General features: G+C 37.0%; 1 protein-coding gene across 2 annotated transcripts in view; it reads left to right on the forward strand.

The window, feature by feature from the left end:
* LOC108367796 (UPF0668 protein C10orf76 homolog) overlaps positions 1-17,715 on the forward strand; it is a 30,349-nt gene extending 12,634 nt beyond the window's left edge. Inside the window, exons 2-7 of one of the 2 annotated variants that reach the window (XM_017622493.1) lie at positions 4,507-4,677; positions 4,736-5,015; positions 5,207-5,581; positions 5,652-6,105; positions 6,164-6,290; positions 17,002-17,715. In XM_017622493.1, the coding sequence (XP_017477982.1) occupies positions 4,507-4,677; positions 4,736-5,015; positions 5,207-5,581; positions 5,652-6,105; positions 6,164-6,290; positions 17,002-17,393 (1,799 nt within the window). In that variant the 3' untranslated portion in view covers positions 17,394-17,715. Of the gene's footprint in view, positions 1-4,496; positions 4,678-4,735; positions 5,016-5,206; positions 5,582-5,651; positions 6,106-6,163; positions 6,291-17,001 lie in introns of both variants that reach the window. The other variant, XM_017622494.1, reaches the window with a different exon arrangement.
* The last annotated feature ends 510 nt before the right edge of the window (positions 17,716-18,225 follow it).

The following is an 18,225-nucleotide window of genomic DNA, read 5'->3' on the forward strand; positions in this document are numbered from 1 at the left end:
ATTGGCCCCTATTATGAGTTGCATTCGATTTTCGACTGTGGTCGAAAGTGCTGAGCGAACGAATTTTCATTTGGTATTATGGCGCTCATTCGATGAAGAATTGTGCTATTGTGAATTTCGCTCGTTTAGGTTGTTCACAATAGTATATTTTTCACCGCTGAGAAGCTTTGTTTACAAATCGAGCAAACTAAATAGTTATCTCAGCTGCCGACTCAAAAACGCTCTATCTCAGCCCATTCTCAATGTATTTTCAGCTGAGATATTCCGTTTTTGAACCGAATTATGAGATAGGGCGTTCATCAACCGAATTCTGAAAAAATTATGAAATAGGGTGTTCTTCAACCAAATTCTGCAGTAGGGCGTTCTTAAAAAGTTTTCTGAGATAGGGCGTTTTCGAGCTGGATGCCAAGACAGGTCGACCCATGATACAAAAATAGAAGGTAGTTTCATTTATTGACATTTTTAAACCTAAACGAGTAACCGTTATCCGTGGAAGAGGGAGGAGGTCGAGCTAAAATGATGCCCTGCAACTTGTAACAGTGCCAATTTTTGGGTCCTCGGAATTTTCTGATAAAGATGTGGCGCTGATAAAAAATATATGTAGATATTTTATTATAAGCACGAAACTATGTATTTGTGACAAGATATTGTTTACATAAGATGAAAACTACTGCAGTTTCATTTTGTAAAATTTTTGTTTATAGACTGCATGAGTAAGATAGTTCGGGTACGGTTCGGTTATTTGTGCAATGCTTTTGGGTTATCGTGTACAAACGCGTGATCCGAATCAAAAAATTTTAACATATTCGTCCAGCCAAAGAATTAAGCTTTAATTTAAAACAAAGATGTAATCTAGTTTTAAGGTCAAACATTGTAAAAATAACTTATGGTTGTGTGTTTGGCTTAATTAATTAAATAAATAACGAAATAAATAAATTTCGGTTTGAAATATGCACTTTTTTTCTAAATTTGGAGGTGGATTTCGCGCAAAAATACCGTGGATGGCGTAACTGGAGTTGGACTGATGAGGCTATTTTTTCTAGCGCGGCCGAAGGCCACCAAAAATACTGTTGATGGCCTAACACGAGCTTATTTTTCTTTGCAAAAATGTTAATTTCTCCCCATTTGGAAATGGCCCCCAAGTTCCGGTAGAAGGGGCAGGGAGGAAAAGGATGGCTTTTCTTAAATTTTATACTATGCTCTTTTTAATGAGTGTAGTTTAAGGTGACACACCCCTTCTCCCTCCGCTCCCCACCATAACATCATTGTACAAATAACCTAAATATTCCCCATGTACAACATTAAATCCTCCAATGTATTGTTTGATTGCTATAAATGTGGCAAGGCAGCTCACAAGTTTGCACAATTTATGAAATTTCAAAAACTTATTTTTTGTCAAAAATTTTGAAATGAAACTACCTTCTTTTTGTATCATGGGTCGACCTTCCACTCACCTGACGATATATTTTGAATGAAAATTCTTAAAAATAAATAAATAGACTTATGTAAGTGGCAAACAATAGCATTTTGAATTTTGTTGCAAATGATATGTCCGATACTGTACGTATATCAAATTAAAGAAAATCAAATTTGCTATGAAATGGCAACAACNATAAATAAATAGACTTATGTAAGTGGCAAACAATAGCATTTTGAATTTTGGTGCAAATGATATGTCCGATACTGTACGTATATCAAATTAAAGAAAATCAAATTTGCTATGAAATGGCAACAACATTTCTAAAATTTATGCATGGGAATTGGAGAAATTTTTGTTTAAAAAAAGCTTTTTTTGAACTTTGACTTTTGATAACTCTTATAGTTGTTGTTTCCGCAAAAAAAACGAAGTATACCGTTATGTTCAGCTCAATCGGCCCCATATTTTTTTTTATTTATTCTGCATTTGTTTNCATTTCTAAAATTTATGCATGGGAATTGGAGAAATTTTTGTTTAAAAAAAGCTTTTTTTGAACTTTGACTTTTGATAACTCTTATAGTTGTTGTTTCCGCAAAAAAAACGAAGTATACCGTTATGTTCAGCTCAATCGGCCCCATATTTTTTTTATTTATTCTGCATTTGTTCCCAGTTTTGTATCCTAGTTTTTTGCAGATCATCCAAGACGCTTTTGCAACAGCCTTCAAACTCTTTGTTCTTTGTTCTATGCAATATTCAAAAAGTCAGCAGATCCCTGTTTTTATGACTGGAATATTTAGCTACGAGCAAATGGATAATAGTAAAACCATGATACAAAAAAGAAGGTAGTTTCAATAAACAACTTTTTGATTAAAAAGCAGATTTTTGACAATTGCACCATTGTGAAAAATTCTAAGCGGCGTTACCCAATTGCAAGTTTTTTGGTGTGGGAGATTTTATATCCTAAGTTTGGGATTATAAATAAAATAGTTGTGTTAATATTTACCTTTTAAAAATAATTAATATCTTATCTTAAAAACGTTTTAATTTTACATTAAATTCGATAACAACTTGCCAAATCATTATTTTAATATTAATACAATTAGTGAACATATTTTAAAATTTTTTTAGTGTCCTCATGTCATCTGATTATTTCACAATGTAGTTTTCTATATCTGATACGATGATTCTGATATAATTCAGACACTGAAATTATACATTTCGATGTGTTATTTAATACATATTGTCTTTGTCCATTTAACAGCAAATTTTTCCAGCAACACATATTATTTTCAGATGAAATTATGACACACCCAAAAGTGAAGAATAAAATAAATAGATAAAAACTAATTTCCAATCAAACTGATTTGTGTAGTTCAGGGGCTTCTTTTGGTAAATGTTCTGGAGGCTGTTTTAATATATCCTATCTTATTATATATGTATTTCTTAGCTTTTCTATTTTCTGAGAAGTTGAGAGAATGAAGTCTAATGTTCTTTAATGTTTAATGTTTTTTTTGTGTATCCCTAGAACCATGTTAAGCTAAACCTTGAGGTCTTGCCAAGACCGACAGGCATAAGCTGAAATTGCGTCGCAAGTTTTACGATCGGCTTGGGTAAGGTTTAACCACTTAACCCGCCGCGACTGAGTTCTATAAACTGTCAGTTTTCACACAATTTAAAATGTACGTGTATTTAAAAATATCATGAAAATTGTGTTGCTAGCTTCATTTCGCAAAAATGTTGCAAGCTTTTTCACAGCGTGAACAGAATACTACTTTGCTGAGGAAATGTTGTGGAATTTCACACTTTTTCACGTGAAATAGGAATAAAATACTATGCTTAAGAACAAAGATTTTTAAATCGACAAAAAATTAATAAGAAAATTTGAAGGAATTTAGATATTGGGTATGGTAGCACGAAATGTCACAATCTGCTTAATTGTCAGGTTAACAACGGCGACANTTGAAGGAATTTAGATATTGGGTATGGTAGCACGAAATGTCACAATCTGCCTAATTGTCAGGTTAACAACGGCGACAATGGTNACTTTTTCACGTGAAATAGGAATAAAATACTATGCTTAAGAACAAAGATTTTTAAATCGACAAAAAATTAATAAGAAAATTTGAAGGAATTTAGATATTGGGTATGGTAGCACGAAATGTCACAATCTGCTTAATTGTCAGGTTAACAACGGCGACAATGGCGACGAAAAAGTGACAATGGAACTACCTTGTTTTTTGTATCATGAGTAAAACAATTATTTATGTGGTTTCTGTTATAGGCCTAAGTACACATCGTCACCTGAGTGGAAGGTCGACCTATCTTGGCCGACAGTTCGAAAACGCCCTGTCTCAGAAAACTTTTCAAGAACGCCCTACTTCAGAATTTGATTGAAGAATGTCCCATTTCAGAATTTGATTGAAAAACGCCCTTTCTCAGAATTCGGTTGAAGAACACATTATCTCAGCTGCCGACTCAAAAACGCTCTATCTCAGCCCATTCTCAATGTATTTTCTGCTGAGATATTCCGTTTTTGAACCGAATTATGAGATAGGGCGTTCATCAACCGAATTCTGAGATAGGATGTTTAAAAAAAAATTATGAAATAGGGTGGGTGTTCTTCTATCAAATTCTGCAGTAGGGTGTTCTTAAAAAGTTTTCTGAGATAGGGCGTTTTCGAGCTGGATGCCAAGACAGGTCGACCTTCCACTTAGGTGACGATATATTTTGAATGAAAATTCTTAAAAATAAATAAATAGACTTATGTAAGTGGCAAACAATAGCATTTTGAATTTTGTTGCAAATGATATGTCCGATACTGTACGTATATCAAATTAAAGAAAATGAGATTTGCTATGAAATGGCACCAAAATTTTTAAAATTTATGCATGGAAATTAGAGACATTTTTGTTTAAAAAATGCTTTTTTTGAACTTTGACTTTTGATAACTCTTATAGTTGTTGTTTCCGCAAAAAAAAAGTATACCGTTATGTTCAGCTCAATGATCTCTATCGGCCCCCATATTTTTTTATTTGAGAATTGGAGCTATTCTGCATTTGTTCCCAGTTTTGTATCCTAGTTTTTTGCAGATCATCCAAAACGCTTGTGCAACAGCCTTCAAACTCTTTGTTCTTTGTTCTATGCAATATTCAAAAAGTCAGCAGATCCTTCGTTTATTTTTATGAATGAAATATTTGGCTACGAGCAAATGGATAATAGTATGAGGCAGTTGATGAATAATTGCAATCAAATACTATTAGGTGTGTCTGTGGGTTTTATACATAAAAATTGTACCATTAACTTTATGAACTGTTTCAGGTGAAGCTACAGAAAGCACCAGATTTATGTGCCTGAAATTGCTGCTGGTAATTGTGACAGGTACTGACAATGTTAGTCAAAATGTCCTGTTGGAGTACCTTACAATGCACACTCTTTTCGATGCCTTCGTTCATTTACTTAGCGATCCTTCGCTACGGGCACAACACGGACATGATATTGTTATTCTACTGACTATTTTGGTGAATTATAGAAAGCATGAAACGACCAACCCATATGTGGTTCAGTTATCTATATTGGCAGATGATATGGCGCTCAATGGGTATAATTAACGTTTTATTAATTAAAATAAGAGTGTACATATGTATAGGGGTAGGGAAATATAACAAAATGTGTGTCATATGTAAAATGCCGTGAAATTAAATATCACATTTGATACTTTAATGAATTATTTGTTACTATTCGTATTAATTAGGAAGATTAATTAAATTATTTTTCATTGTTTTGTTGCAGTTATGGGCAGATGATATCACAATCTTTGATTGACTTTTGTCGGCAATACATGCAAAGCTTATCGAATGTTCAGTCTTCATCTTGGTTTTCCTCATTATCAAACATTGTTGGAAATATGTTTGTTTCAGACGAAGGATGTGAACGTGTGCAGCAAATCAAAGCCAACAATGGACTTTTATTAGCCCTATATGAAGCTGTCCACCTTAATCGGAACTTTATTACTACACTAGCTCACACCCAAGCCGAGTCGAGTGCTCCTCCATCGCCTAGTAATACTTTAAGTCTGACACAACCATTACCTGATTTGGCAAGTACTCCTATAATTGATATGACACAGTATCCGACTAATTTGCTGGTAGCGGTTTTTCAATATTGGTATGTGAACAAAAATAGAATCTATGAGAATGTTTATTTTCAGTAAATAGCGTTTCTATGTATATTACAGTTCCATTGTTATGCAGGATAATAAAAATGAATTCAGTGTAGCGAATCTGAAACTGTGTTTTCTTATATTAACGTGCATTTCAGAGGATCAGTATGCGAATTCAATGATGCATGATATCAATCTGACATTCAAAGTTATGTTACATCGTGTCCAAATGCGCCATCGAAAGCTACATGTTGATCGTGTTGGAAAATCACAACCACTAGCGGCTACTTTGCTCGATTTACTTGTAGAGTTTATAGTTTCACATTTAATGAAAAAGTTCCCCATGGAGTTGTATTTACTTTGTGTTGGTATCATTCATCGTGTGTTGTGCTATCAAAAGCGATGCAGAGTTCGCTTAAATTATCCATGGAAAGAGTTGTGGTCAGCTTTAATCGGTTTACTTCGGTTTCTCGTAAACCAGGAGCAAACGTTGGTGAAGAAATGTAATATATTTTATTTATCACTCCAGGTAAATAATGATTCTTTTAAGTCGAAATCTTTATATACTCTTTTAGTTCTTTGAATAGGTGGTAAATATTTTTAACTTATTTATAACATATGGAGATACATTTTTGGCCACAACAAACAGCTATGATGAATTATACTACGAGTTAAATAGAGAAGAGAAAGTGTTTTCAGAAATACACGCAATGGGTAAGGAAATGCTAAATTAGAATAAGTTTTAAATTATATTCACGTTATCTAGTTTTCGTGCTCTTTTTTTAACCGACATCACAAAAAGGAGAAAGGTTATCGATTCGTCGGAATAATATTTTTTTTTGGACCACGTTAACCGATTTCTAGAATTCGAGAATTTTTTTAAAGGAAAGGTGTTATCTCTTAAATTTTTATATGAAAACTAGTAAGCCCGGACATACGTTGTCCTGCCACACACCGATACATAGGCAGGTTACTTGCATCGTAGATATCTTTACACCGAAGCTTGGTACGCGAGCTCGGTGTGAAGTCCCATATTGTTTCTTACGTTTCATTTGCTATCGAAATTCACAAAAGATTGTTATTATTGTTCTCGTTTGAAAAAAAAAACATCTCTGGTTACGGTTCAAACATCAGCCAGAGGAATGGATAACATTGGATGGTGTCCAAACGGTAAATTTTTTGTTGCTGCTGATGTGCGCATGTTTATATGTATAAATATTTTGTTGCTGTCCTACCTATTTCTCCCCAACATAAACATACATATGAAGCGCAGCCGCGAAAACCCTTGGAAAGCTCCCGCTTCGGAGATAGGCAGTTTGTGGTTAGCGTAAGCGAACGTATAGACACGGGATTTTTAAGAACGTTGCGAGAAGCAAAGAAAAAATTTCGATGAAAAAAAAAATTATTTTGGGTTCGAAACTGTCCTGACTTTTAAGTTGGAGCCAACAATACACACCCACAAAATTTTATTGAATTAGATTAAGCGGTTTCGAAGATTAGCGTAAACGAACACAGTGACACGGGATTTTTATATATTAAGATTGAAGTAAGTTTTTTTATTTGCTTAAAAATTACTTGTTTAAATTTAACATCCAAATCATCGCACCGTTTCAAGTAAAAACACTATCAGCTGATTGCCAAAAAATGACTACAGCTGAGATCACCTGTTTTTTGGCATGTGCTCTTATCTTTTACAATTTCTTACATTTCTATTACAATTTATTCAAAATACACGTAACACACTGAACCAAGAACACCAATACATTAATCAAAAACACACCTACAGCCTGCCAGAAAACGGTGGCAGAAGAGTTACTTTACTTATGGAACTGTATGATGATCAAAATCTTATAATTTTTTCGTTGAACAATTTTCTTTGAACTCAACTCAGTTTTGATGATATAAAAATGTGACATATGTACGTATACTAATGGCCCTATTTTGTATGGAAACTGATAGCCGACGGCCAACCACATACAAAATTTCCGCTTATGACGAATTTGTTATTTGTTCACATAATTTGTTAAACACATTGAAGCAAATTTGGCAATTACTTCGAAATGTACATTCCAAAAAAGTAAATTCGGATGTCTGCGTTTTTCTATGTACTGAGATTAATCGCTACACATAATACAAAGTACGATACTGGTAGCCACGGCTAATAGACCAGCAACTAGATACCAGTTGCCATACATAATAAGGCCATAAACTTCGCATTACGTTTGGGCACTCGCTACTGACTGTCGGTTACTGAGGCTACATAGTACCGCAATTTCTTGTTTCCCGCTGATGACGATTTTGGTATTTGTTAACATAAATTGTCAAACACATTGGATCAAAACTGCCAGTTATTTCGAAATGTACATGCATGTTAAAAAAGAAAATTCGGATGTTGTCTGCATAATATGGCCATTAATTTAATTGTCTAATTACGTGATTCAAATCTTCGAAGGAAGCAACCTCGTAACTGATATTTATGCTAAATAGGTATTTACTCCCCGGAAGCTCCTGACATCAAGCTCTTTTCAATTCATACTAAAATATCGATATCTATATATATATAAAAGAAATGTCTTTTATGGCTTCCCCACGGCACCCCAATTACGTAGTTCGCTCTCTCATTCGTAATTCGCACTCCAATTACCCTTTGAATTACGTAATTCGCCATACAAATTTTTGAGAGCGAATTGCCTCATTTGTTGGTAAATCAGATCTAATTACCATGCCAATTACGAACAAATCGGTGCCGTCACTGATTTATATCGGAAATTTATCGAAACTAGCTCACAAATTAAAACTTGCATTTTTTCTGAGTACGTATGTAAAGTAAAGTTTTTAGATATCCCTAATTTAATACGGAGACTTATACATTTTTAGAAAGAACCTACATTTTGCATTAATTTGGCAGCGAAGAAAAACAAATAAAACACACAGGGACACCGAACTGTCAAATCGAATTAAGAATGTGCCCGTGGGAATGGGGTGATTCGCGATCGTAATTGGGGGAGCGAACAAAGTAATTCAGGATGCCGTGGGAAATGGCATTTGGCATGTAAAGTCCGACATGTAGTGTTCATATTTGGAACGTATGTCAGCACCTTAGAAAGAAATATTCAGACTAAAAATTTAACCGCTAGGTGCTGCTGGGGTCTTGATATTCCTAAAAACTGCATTTAGTTGCAGATTTGGCTCATATTTAGAACATATGTATGTATGTTAGCCAATTGAAAAATAATATTTGGACTAAAAAATTACACGATAGGAGGCGTTGGGGTCGGGATATTCCTAGCACTTATACACTGGGAGAATGGTATATGTATACATATAGAAATTAAATGACTTTCTTATGACCACTATGGCTGACTTAATGGACAAACTGAACTGCTCATATCGCTTATCTTTGGAACCGGTTATGCTAACGTCCTAAAATTTAACACAGATACATATGTTATCAATAATGTATTTATGGCGAAAAGTAGCAGGAATTTAAAAAAGGGGCCGTGGCACCTCCCATATAAATGTAACTCTCATATCGCTTTTCTCTGGTGGCGCTTATGCTAACGTCCTCAAGTTTGACGCAGCTACTTATGTTATCAATAATGTACTTATGGGCAAAAGTAGTAGGTATTGGAAAAGGGGGCGTGGTACCTCCCATTAAAAATGAGCTTCTCATATCGCTTATCTTTGGAAGTGCTAAGGATACCGTACTTATGGCTAAAAGTTGCAGATATTGGAAAAGGGCGTGGCACCTCCCATGCAAACTGAACTTCTCATATTGTTTATTTCTGGAACCGCTTACGATAACGTCCTGAAATTTTACACAGCTGCATATGTTATCAATAACGTACTTATTGCGCAAAGTGGTATTTATTGGAAAGGGGGATGTGGATTTGATACAGATGCATCTACATACGTTATACAATGTAAAAAAAAAATAAAAATTCTGTAATGCGACCGTAATCTGACTCAGATTATAGTATTTGGTATAGTAATGATCCTCCATGAATATCGCCTGTCTAGGAGGTCGCGCATCGAGTGTTTGTTTTTCCCATTGGAATAACACGTAAGAAAACGAGCTCTACTCTTTTGAGAATAATATAATATTCTATGATCAATCAAAACGTCCAAAACTGTAAGAATGTTTTGATTATACGCCATTCAAGTGTTATACAGGTTCAGATTCCTTAAATTCCAAAATTATTGTTTTGTAATTACTAGATTTGACCCAAACAGGATAAGCGATGTAAGGGCATGTAATCAATGTTTTCTTATATTTTCGAGCGTTTTGATTGATCCTAGTAAATTTTATTGGCCTCAAAAAGGTAGAACTTATTTTCTATATCGATACATACATACATGGTCGTATTATGGACTACTAGAAAACTCACTAGGTGGCGCTGGAGTAGAGTTATTTAGAAAGTCGTATTTATGAACCGATTTCGTTCACATTCGTAATGTGAGCCACCTGCATGCAAGACAAATGCCTTTTCGAATAATGGTCCCATTAGGTGGTGCTGGAGCCGAGTTATTTAGAAAATCCGTATTTTTATACAATCTGGTTGAAATTAATAATGCGTATTAATTTCATGGTAAGGAATTCTTTTGCAGAAAATAGACCCAATGGATGGCGCTGCAGCCGAAAAATATAGAAACCCCTTGTGCTGGTTCTGATTTGGCCTTATGCTTATATTAAAAGAATTTACTTTTCTGATGGCTAAAAAAAGTACGGGGTTAAGTATGCATAGAAATACTGAAAATTGAGTAAACGCACCTTGATAAAATTGCTCTGGGCGGGCGGCCGTTATTGCTGCAGGTTTGTAGAACTTAAAGTAATTATGCACTCGGATGCCTAAATATTAAGACGAATTTTAAAAGTGGCAAATTAGTAAGGAGAGATTCGACCACATTCATTTGAACGATATTCAAGAGATCACATGACTCATTTAGCCAATGTTCGGAAAAACTTTTCATCCTGTGAAGCATCGATGATTCTTGGCCCTGCTGTGACAGAAAACTTATAAAAACTTTAATTGGCTTACATAACGCATCGGACCAATGTGTAGTTGCAAGATCATTGACGAAGATTTCNGAAAACTTATAAAAACTTTAATTGGCTTACATAACGCATCGGACCAATGTTGTAGTTGCAAGATCATTGACGAAGATTTCGCACATTTTATTTAACAAACCATTTTGGCTTTCAACGCTATTTTGGCATCGGCCAACGCAAAAGTTCTTATCAGGCGCCGCGAAGCAAGCTAGTTTATATATAAAAAGAAGAGATTATTAGAGATAAAAGAGATAACCGTTTTGAAATAATAGAGGTTTTTACTCTCTACAGTAAAATTTGGGAAACCTTACATACGAGGTTTTGCATTATCTTGATACGCGGTTTTAATTTTATATTAGGGTGATTCAAAATTGGAACTTTTTTGAATTTCGACTGAGAACGGATTCTTGAAGATAATAGGGAAGACAAGTTCATTCTAAAATTTCAGCTTATTTTATTAAGATTTAGAGGTCGCTCAACGCTGTTGTTTGTTTTCCGGAAACTGCAGATTTTAAATGCATCTTTATTAAAAAAATAGGTATATTTTCATCAAATCTTGTCCGATTTCGTTGAAATTTCGTAAGTAGGTTCCCAAATATCGGTTTATTAGAACACAGTTTATATAAGTTCAATAAAATAGTTTTAAATACATTTATTAATTAGTTAGTAACTAAGTTTTGCCTTATAAAAAATTTATATTTTCAATATTTTTTTTTGTTCCTTAACCAGTGAGCATATGCTTAATACATCTAAGATCACATTATAATTCATACCAATAGTGGACCTCATCATTAAATATTACTAATCATCAAATAAAAAAAATCACCAGATAAACATCACTCATACGCCATGTTGAATCCAAGTGTTTTCCTAGTCATTGCAAATATGAATAGTATAATAATAATAGTTTGGCGCTTGCGCCTTTGCCAAGTGTTTGGCCGAGCTTCTCCTCCAAATTGTGGTGTGCGTCTTGATGTTGCCACAAAAAGGCCACGGACCTACAACTTTACGCCGCCTCCGAACAGCAAATGGCTTTAGTGAGAAGCTTTATAAGGCAGAAATACACACGGAGACAGTGTTGGGCGTTAATCGATTAATTTTTCTATCATACCACTAACAGCCAAACAGCAAACAAAAAACAAACGAACTGTGATACGTTGTCGATGCATTTTTCAAGCCCTTGTGTTTATTTTAGATATAGTAATGACATACAACTATTACACACGGTGCAACTGTTCAATAACATCTTCTTTTCTCGCACTTGGAATAGTTTCTCGGTGTTTCCGAACTGTCAAAAACAATGCTTGTTTTTGTTCCTCACTTTTGGCAAGTATGTTGTTGAAGCTTTGAGCGAGCGACACTCTACGCTCTGCGGTATCGTTTACAACTTTTAAATTCATTATAACTTATAAGTGATTTTAATTTATTATAATTTTTAATTTGTTGGCCAGTTTTCAGCATTATTTTTCAGGAAGGTAACATCCTTTAAACAAAGAATCGTAAAAAATCGTTTGCTGTTAACCGATACAAAATTTTCTAACTTAAGATTTTCGATGTTTTCGATATCTATTTCAGCTCTAATGTTTCTACCATTTCTCTGGTACTCGCATTGGCTACATTTCTCTACGTCTGATGCATTTAATTCTGCAATTTTGTTCTTTGTTGGTATACAAACTTTTCATCAAACAACGATAGGCAAACAACTTCCTCCGAAAGGTACCACAAGTGACGACAAAACTTTTTTTAAGGCTGCAGAACCAATGTCATTGTCAATTTTCTTAAAATCAACTAATTTCTTCAAAAACAATATATCATTTGTGTCTTTGTTACAAGTGTGTATGTGTTCGGATGGTACAATGCGCCATTTTCAATTGAAGCACCGCGAAATGATATAATGTTTTTGAAGAAATAGTTGATTTTAAGAAAATTGACAATGATTAACGCCCAATACTGCCTCCGTGTGTATTTCTGCCTTATAAAGCTTCTCACTAAAGCCCTTTGCTGTTCGGAGGCGGCGTTAAGTTGTAGGTCCGTGGCCTTTTTGTGACAACATCAAGACGCACACCACAAATTGGAGGAGAGGCTCGGCCAAACACTTGGCAAAGGGGCAAGCGCCAAAATATTATTATTATACGATTAATATTTGCAATGACTAGGAAAACACTTGGGTTCAAGATGGCGTATGAGTGATGTTTATCTGGTGATTTTTTTGATTTGATGATTAGTAATATTTAGTGATGAGGTCCACTATTCTTCTTCTTTATTGGCGCTGTAACCGCCTAAGCTATTTTGGCCGAGTCCAAAACAGCACGCCAGTCATTTCTCTTTTGTGCTAACTGACGCCAATTGGAAATGCCAAGTGAAGCCAAGTCCTTCTCCACCTGGTCTTTCCAACGCAGAGGAGGCCTCCTCTTCCTCCGTTACCAGCATCGCGGCCCGCGTTGAATATTTTCAGAGCAGGAGCGTTTCTGTCCATACGAACGACATGGCCAAGCCAGCGGAGCCGCTGAATTTTAATTCGCTGCACTATGTCTATATCGTTGTAAAGCTCATACCGCTCATCGTTAAATCGTCTGCGATATTCGCCATCACCAACGCGTAAAGGTCCGTAAATCTTTCGCAGAATCTTTCTCGAAAACTCCAAGAGCCGCCTCATCAGATGCTTTCATTGTCCATGCCTCCGCGCCATACACCTGCACAGGCATGATGAGTGACTTATAGAGTGTGATCTTTGTACGACGAGAGAGGACTTTACTTCTCAATTGCCTACTCAGCCCAAAGTAGCACTTGTTGGCAAGAGTGATTCTCCGTTGGATTTCAAGGCTGACATTATTATTGGTGTTAATGCTGGTTCCCAAATAAACGAAGTCGTCTACTTTTTCAAACTTGTAACTGTCAACAGTGACGTGGGTGCCAAGACGCGTATGCTCTGACTGTTTGTGTGCTGACAGGAGATACTTCGTTTTGTCCTCGTTCACCACCAGACCCATTCGCTTTGCTTCTCTATCCAATCCCGAGAAGGCAGAACAGACGTAGCCCTTGTTTTTACCGATAATATCGATGTCGTCGGCATACGCCAGCAATTGTACGCTCTTATAAAGTATTGTGCCTGAGCGGTTCAGTTCTGCGGCTCTTATTATCTTCTCCAACATAAGATTAAAGAAATCACACGAAAGGGAGTCCCCTTGTCTGAAACCTCGTTTGGTATCAAACGGCTCGGAGAGGTCCTTCCCTATTCTGACGGAGTTGGTGGTATTGCTCAACGTCATTTTACACAGCCGTATTAGTTTCGCGGGGATACCAAATTCAGACATCGCGGCATAAAGGCAACTTCTCTTCGTGCTGTCGAAAGCGGCTTTGAAATCGACAAATAGATGGTGTGTGTCGATCCTATTCTCGCGGGTCTTTTCCAAGATTTGGCGTATTGTGAATACCTGATCTATGGTGGATTTTCCAGGCCTAAAGCCACACTGATAAGGTCCAATCAGCTCGTTGACGGTGGGCTTCAGTCTTTCGCACAATACGCTCGATAAGACCTTGTAACCTATGCTTAGAAGGCTAATTCCGCGGTAGTTGGCGCGTATGGCGGGGTCGCCTTTCTTGTGGATTGGGCAGAGCACACTTAAATTCCAGTCGTCGGGCATGCGTTCATCTGACCATATTCTGCATACGAGCTGATGCATGCACCTCATCAGCTCCTCGCCGCCGTACTTGAATAGCTCGGCTGGCAGGCCGTCAGCTCCAGCAGCTTTGTTGTTTTTCAGCCGCGTAATCGCTATTCGTACCTCGTCATAGTCAGGCGGTGGGACAGCTACTCCATCATCATCGACTGGGGACTCGGGTTCGTCTTCCTCACTACTTTCAGCGCTGCTACCATTCAGTAGGTTATAAAAGTGTTCCCTCCACAATTTAAGTATATTCTGGACATCGGTCACTAGGTCGCCATTGTTGTTCTTACAGGAGTTCGCCCCGGTCTTGAAACCTTCCGTAAGTCGCCTAACCCTCTGGTAGAATTTTCGGGCGTTCTTCCTGTCGGCCAGCATCTCAAGCTCTTCGCACTCACGTATTTCGGCCTCTCTCTTCTTATTGCGGCAAATACGTCTCGCTTCCTTCTTCAGTTCCCTATAACGGTCCCACATGGCTCGCGTTGCGCCCGATCGCAGCGTGGCCCTGTAGGCGGCATCTTTTTTCTCTGCGGCTTCTTGACATTCCTCATCGTACCAGTTGTTCTTTCGGGCTCGCTGAAATCCAACTACTTCTTCGGCGGCGGTACTTAATGATCGGGAAATGTGGTTCCACTGCTCGCGTACGTCGGATTGTTGAAGAGTGCTCTCAGAGAGCAGGTGTGTGAGTCGAGTGGCGAATAAATTGGCCGTCTGTTGTGATTGCAGCTTTTCGACGTTAAGCTTTCCTTGCATTGTTGGGCGCACATTTTTTGCTGCACAGAGGCGGGTGCGTATCTTGGCTACAACAAGATAGTGGTCCGAGTCGATGTTTGGCCCTCGGAGTGTACGTACGTCCAAAACGCTTGAAGCATGCCTTCCGTCTATCACAACATGATCGATTTGGTTTCTCGTTTTTCGATCTGGAGACAGCCATGTAGCTTGGTGGATGTTCTTATGCTGGAACCTAGTACTACATATTACCATATTTCGGGCCCCGGCGAAGTCGATCAGCCTCAGTCCGTTATCGGACGTTTCGTCGTGGAGGCTGAATTTTCCGACAGTGGCGCCAAAGATCCCTTCCTTGCCCACCTTGGCATTAAAATCGCCAAGCACGATTTTGACATCGTGTCGGGGGCAGCGCTCATATGTACGTTCCAAGCGCTCATAGAAGAGATCCTTGGACGCCTCATCCTTCTCTTCCGTCGGGGCATGGGCGCAGATGAGCGAGATGTTGAAGAATCTAGCTTTGATGCGGATTGTGGCTAGACGTTCGTCCACCGGGGTGAACGCCAGTACTCGGCGACGGAGTCTCTCTCCTACCACGAATCCAACACCGAATTTGCGCTCCTTTACGTGGCAACTGTAGTAGACGTCGCAAGGCTTCACGCTTACTTTACCTTGCCCCGTCCATCGCATTTCTTGGATGGCGGTGATGTCAGCCTTTGTCTTCCCGAGGACATCAACCAGCCGGGCAGAGGCACCTTCCCCATTAAGGGTCCGGATATTCCAGGTGCATACCCTTAAATCATAGTCCTTTATACGTTTGCCGTGGTCGTCATCAGAAAAAGGGGGTCTCATCCGAGGCTTGTTGGAATTTTTCATTGGGCGGGGTTTTAACGTGGCGGGACCCAAACCCAGCGCACGCGAAGTTTTACGCCTTCTCACTTTAGCTCGCTCCCAAACGGGTGTTTGGTTGCTACCCAGAGGATACGTGGATATAAATATCCGGACGTTGTGAGCTGCGATTTGAACCGTACGCACAAGAATCGCTTCTGGCCACTCCCAGGTGAATGGCAGTCAGAAGTTTTCCACTTCTGCGCACGGAACCATCCTCCGAGGTCAACTATTGGTATGAATTATAATGTAATCTTAGATGTATTAAGCATATGCTCACTGGTTAATGAACAAAAAATAATATTGCAAATATTAATTTTTTATAAGGCAAAACTTAGTTACTAACTAATTAATAAATGTATTTAATACTTATTTATTGAACTTATATAAACTGTGTTCTGATAAGCCGATATTTGGGAACCTACTTACGAAATTTCAACGAAATCGGACAAGATTTGATGAAAATATACCTATTTTTTAATAAACATGCATTTAAAATCTGCGGTTTCCGGAAAACAAACAACAACGTTGAGCGACCTCTAAATCTTGTTCAAATAAGCTGAAATTTTAGAATAAACTTGTCTTTCCTATTATCTTCAAGAATCCGAACGTTCTCAGTCGAAATTCAAAAAAGTTCCGATTTTGAATCACCCTAATGTATATGTATGTAAATATGTATTTCTATACAATGTAATGGTAAATTATTGCAAAGTTAACGTAACTTAACTTAACTACTCTAAGAATTAAAAAATAAACTGTTAGATTTTTAAGCTCAGCTACATTGTGGTAGTATCTCATTGTCGCTGAAATGCAAAAAAAAACACAACTAACTATAATTTTTTATTTGGATAAAACTACGTGGGGACTTATAATTCGGTGAAATTTATCATATTCAATCCAAAAAGTAAATTTTGGATTTTTAGTTAGTTACGGCTTTTTGTATTTCAGCGAGGATGTGAGATACGCCCATTCCATACTATACTAGCGATATGTAAGTACGTTATTGAAAAACTTATACTATCAACACCTACATAAACCTATGAGTATCACGAAAGTATTACATCATCATGTTCTGTATTTTGGTTTCTTTATAAAGTTTTACGTTACACAACAATGATAGACTGCGAATATAAAGATGATGTTATCCGTCTACTGAATGCACTTGTCAATATTTTGGCTATAGTGAAACACTTCCAAAATAAGATAAAAGAATGGTTGGCGGAGCAAGGACTCTCCACGCCAACAGAAGAACAAATTCTGGAAGTGGTACGCAAGAATTATGATCTCACACTAAAGTTGCAAGATTCACTTGATCTGTACGAACGATACTCAGAAGCGCCTCGACATAGTGGATTTTTCAAAGCAATGGTTAGAGATGTAGTCGTCGACACCCGAAAACATATTTATGAATATGTTAAGGAAGCCGTTTCTATCACACCAGAACAGGATGTTATATTATCAACGAACTTATCTGTTCCAAATACATAGGTAATACAAATTACTAACATATAAGAAATTACTAATAGCATAGCTCGGCCAAGCACTAACATATGTGTAAGCGCCAATCTATTATTATTGTTATTAATATTATATTTAATTTTAAAACTTTAGTTTTGTGCATTGTGCTCGTCATAATGCTGATTACACGCGAGGGAACCGTTGCGCCTTCCAAAATAAACAAAGCATAAACAGTCGTAGCTTCTGGTGGGTTCAACGGATGCCTGTTGTGTAGGCAGCATAATAATTTGAAATATAGTACACATACGTTGTAATATTTTACATATTTAACATAACGCATTTACACATTAAAAAAAAATAAAATATTTAAAAAATAAATTTTGTTTTTTAAATGGAATATTTATCAGTAAATATTTTATATTTATTGGCTGACATTTACGACAATCGGCATTACACAACATACGAATTTAAAAACTATTACTAAGTTTTTGCGGCAGAATTGATGAATTCTTCATTTCGAATTCAAAAATGGTTCCGTTTATACATAATTCGCGAATACATGAAATGAAGTGTTTTGAAAAAGTGGCAGCGCACTAGCGAGAAACTAAACAGTATGGTTGTGATTTTTTAAGCATTTTTTTTTGAATGTTCTAAAGGCGTTGGTACCAGGAAATGGTCCATGTTATATTTAAATTGGTTTTAGTACATTGAATTTCTTTAATATTTCAACAAATCCACGTAACTTTTCTAGTGTTTTAAGTCATGCAGGGTGGGCAAAAACTCGGGAGTTCGAGCGAGAGAGTGAGCAAACTCCTACTCAATGCCTCGCAGACAACGAGGCGCTCGCAGCTCGTACTCGTAG

This window comes from Rhagoletis zephyria, unplaced genomic scaffold (genome assembly GCF_001687245.7).
Source record: "Rhagoletis zephyria isolate East Lansing unplaced genomic scaffold, Rhagoletis_zephyria_1.1 Rzeph_scaffold_02820, whole genome shotgun sequence".
In the NCBI taxonomy this organism is placed as follows: Eukaryota; Metazoa; Arthropoda; class Insecta; order Diptera; family Tephritidae; genus Rhagoletis; species Rhagoletis zephyria.